General features: G+C 40.8%; 1 protein-coding gene across 1 annotated transcript; it reads left to right on the top strand.

The window, feature by feature from the left end:
- Positions 1-614: 614 nt before the first annotated feature.
- On the top strand, positions 615-2,012 carry hspb9 (heat shock protein, alpha-crystallin-related, 9). Its single transcript, XM_026166035.1, has 2 exons — positions 615-957; positions 1,487-2,012. The coding sequence occupies exons 1-2, from the start codon at positions 737-739 to the stop codon at positions 1,947-1,949; spliced, it is 684 nt and encodes a 227-aa protein (XP_026021820.1). The 5' UTR covers positions 615-736; the 3' UTR covers positions 1,950-2,012.
- Positions 2,013-2,807: the final 795 nt, after the last annotated feature.

Below are 2,807 nucleotides of genomic sequence, written 5' to 3'. Positions count from 1 at the left end.
TGCTGGTGTTATTGGCCACATTCAAACATTAAATATGTCCACAGTCACACATTCAAACATTAAATGTTTGAATGTGTGACTGTGTAACTGTAATTTACAAGCTAAGTCAGTTAAATGCAGCTAATGGCATGCTATTCAGGTTACTCTGATGTCCTTAACAAGTGTTCAATCCAGCACACTGTAGTGCTTTTAGAAAATAGTAACTTTAAGTTAATTTAGTTACTAGGCAGAAATTCATTTTGGTTATAGTAAAAAAGAAATATTAGAATTTTGTGTTTGCTTTTAACATAGAGGTGAATAAAGTCTTTTAAAAGGTGTTGTGTCATTATTTACTTCATCCTACATACTCTCAGTGAGACAGCACACTTTCAAAGTCCCAGTCTGGGTCACTTATGAGGAATGACAAATCAGCATATTTTCTCCAGCAGTATCATGGCCTTGTGCATACAAACCCAAACAGGCTATGACCATGTGTTGTCTTTAGCTTTTTGATTAATGGCAGAGTATTCCTGACTTCACTGGCACATGTTAGCAAGCAGCACTGAGCTCATAGAGCTTAAATAGCACGGTGGGAGGGCCAGGACAGAGCAGCTGGGGTATATAAAGGACTGCTGTGTAGATTCCCAAACTAAGAGAAGAGTCAATACGGAAAAACTGAGGAAGCTTTCAGTTCTCACTGGACCCTGAAGATATCTAGTCAGAGGCAGGAACCTGCAATCAAAACAACACTGACATCATGTCCCAGCACGCAGCCTTGACCAGCTTGTTTGGCGATGACCCTTTCTTCAGTCATGAACGGGTGCTGTGGCCTCTCAATATTGAAGCCCTGTCTTCTCTCCAGCGAGACTTCTTTAACCGGAGAGCCAAACTAGCTGACAGCCTCCTGAGCCAGCTCTATGATGGGCCCCAGCTGCTCAACTTCAACCAGATGCCCCTAATGCCTAACACATTGAAGCGGTATGTACAGTAGCCCAATTTTACTAGTGGATATACCTGATTTGGGGTTTGTTCAAACCTACAGATTTGGTTTTAACTTAACCATCCATAAGATCACCACTGATCTGCCTAGAGTTATGGCATGTTTTAGCCACATGCTAAATACTAAAATGCTAAAAGTGGTAATGAAGTCTTATACATTTTTGGCATCAGATTTTCTACTAAAAGATATTTTATTTGGCTTTTCTAAACAGGTAAAGAATCTATTAAAAAGGTAGAATGCTACCTAAGATCTACTCCTATCTTAAGCTTAAGCTTTTTTGGATTGTCAATGATCAGTTTAGACATTCAAACATTTGGGGTTTTATAAAAAATTGAAAATTCTGTAAAGAAAAGAAAAGAAAAGATACGATGATGATAAAAATAATAAATAAGGCAAGCTTTAGCAGAATCCAAACCCTACCCCAAACACAACTATAAAAAGGTTAACAGCCTTTGTGGGTCCGGAGCAATGATGGAGAAATTATTTCTAATACTGATTCACTTTCAGGCTGAGTGATGATGAAGAACAACAGAGAGAGCTTTCCACTACAGAGACCCACAAGGAAGTCCAGCCAGCTAAAGAAAACAACGGTGACCTCCTGGTGACACTAGATGCTCGCGGTTATGCCCCCAGTGACATCACTGTCAAGCTGGAAGGCCGGTGTCTGGCGGTCGTGGCCATGAAGGAGGCCGGAGCAGAAGAGAGCCAGTCCTGCTCTTCCTCATCCTCCTGTGCGTCCTTCTGCTCCTCTGCATCTTCTCAGGCAGGGTTCGCCCAGAAGATCGACCTGCCTCCTCACCTGGATCTGTCCGGCCTCTCCTGTTCCCTGATGGATAACGGACAGCTGCGTATCCATGCCCCTGTGGCTAAGCAAACAGCTGGAGAGGAACGCCAGGTACCCATTCGTTTCAGGACATCGCTGGAGTTTCCCATCAAAAAGGACGACACAGAGGAAGAACAAAGAGACTAGTGCATATGTGGCCCCCAAAACACACACACACACACACACACACACACACACACACACACACACACACACACACACACACACACACACACACACACACACACAAGCACATTTTTGATGAGTTTATTTATATACACCCTTCCACAACAAAAAGACTCTACAATGAGTAATGTTTACAATTATTAGATAAAGACAACTTTTTATTTTATAACAATGTGCAATTTGTATCAACTGTAAAAATGAAATAAAGTGTCAAATGGAAAATAATATCATATAAAATTGGCTTTTGCTGAGGACTACTGTGACCACATGATGGTGCCAACAGCCTACTCACACGAGGAGAATGAAGGAGTAAAAAGAAGTCAGCAGACACAGATGGAGGAAGAGAACAAGAAGAATCCTAAAAGCTGGCATTAACTCCCCTAAGGTGGCTGAATTAGTACCCTTAAAAGGTTCAAGTGACATTTGGTTTCCTGGGGCGAAGTTATTTGCCGGCGTGCTGGAGCTGGTGACAAACAAAAGGAGCAGTTTAACATTTTATGAGTCCTACCCTGAGGGTGTCATGATAGAGAAGAGAAGAAATAAAGGCATTATTAGAAAAGGTGAACAGAATAGAGTGAAAGGGAACAGAAACATTGGCAGTTTCTGAGGGATTAGTTTAACCAAATCCTAACCTTACTTTTTCTTTTCTATGACAATACCTTTAATTTGTTTTTTTCTTAAAGATCTGCTGCCAATGCAAATAAGATAACTAAATTTACTTAATGATACTAACTTGGGCTTTAGGAAAACTGCACAAAAGGTAATATCTTCGCCAATACCCTACCAGACATAACCAAAATAAGAAGATAACATTATTAG

The sequence above is a fragment of the Astatotilapia calliptera genome, chromosome 4 (assembly GCF_900246225.1).
Source record: "Astatotilapia calliptera chromosome 4, fAstCal1.2, whole genome shotgun sequence".
In the NCBI taxonomy this organism is placed as follows: Eukaryota; Metazoa; Chordata; class Actinopteri; order Cichliformes; family Cichlidae; genus Astatotilapia; species Astatotilapia calliptera.
This window is presented reverse-complemented; position numbering and strand designations above follow the sequence as displayed.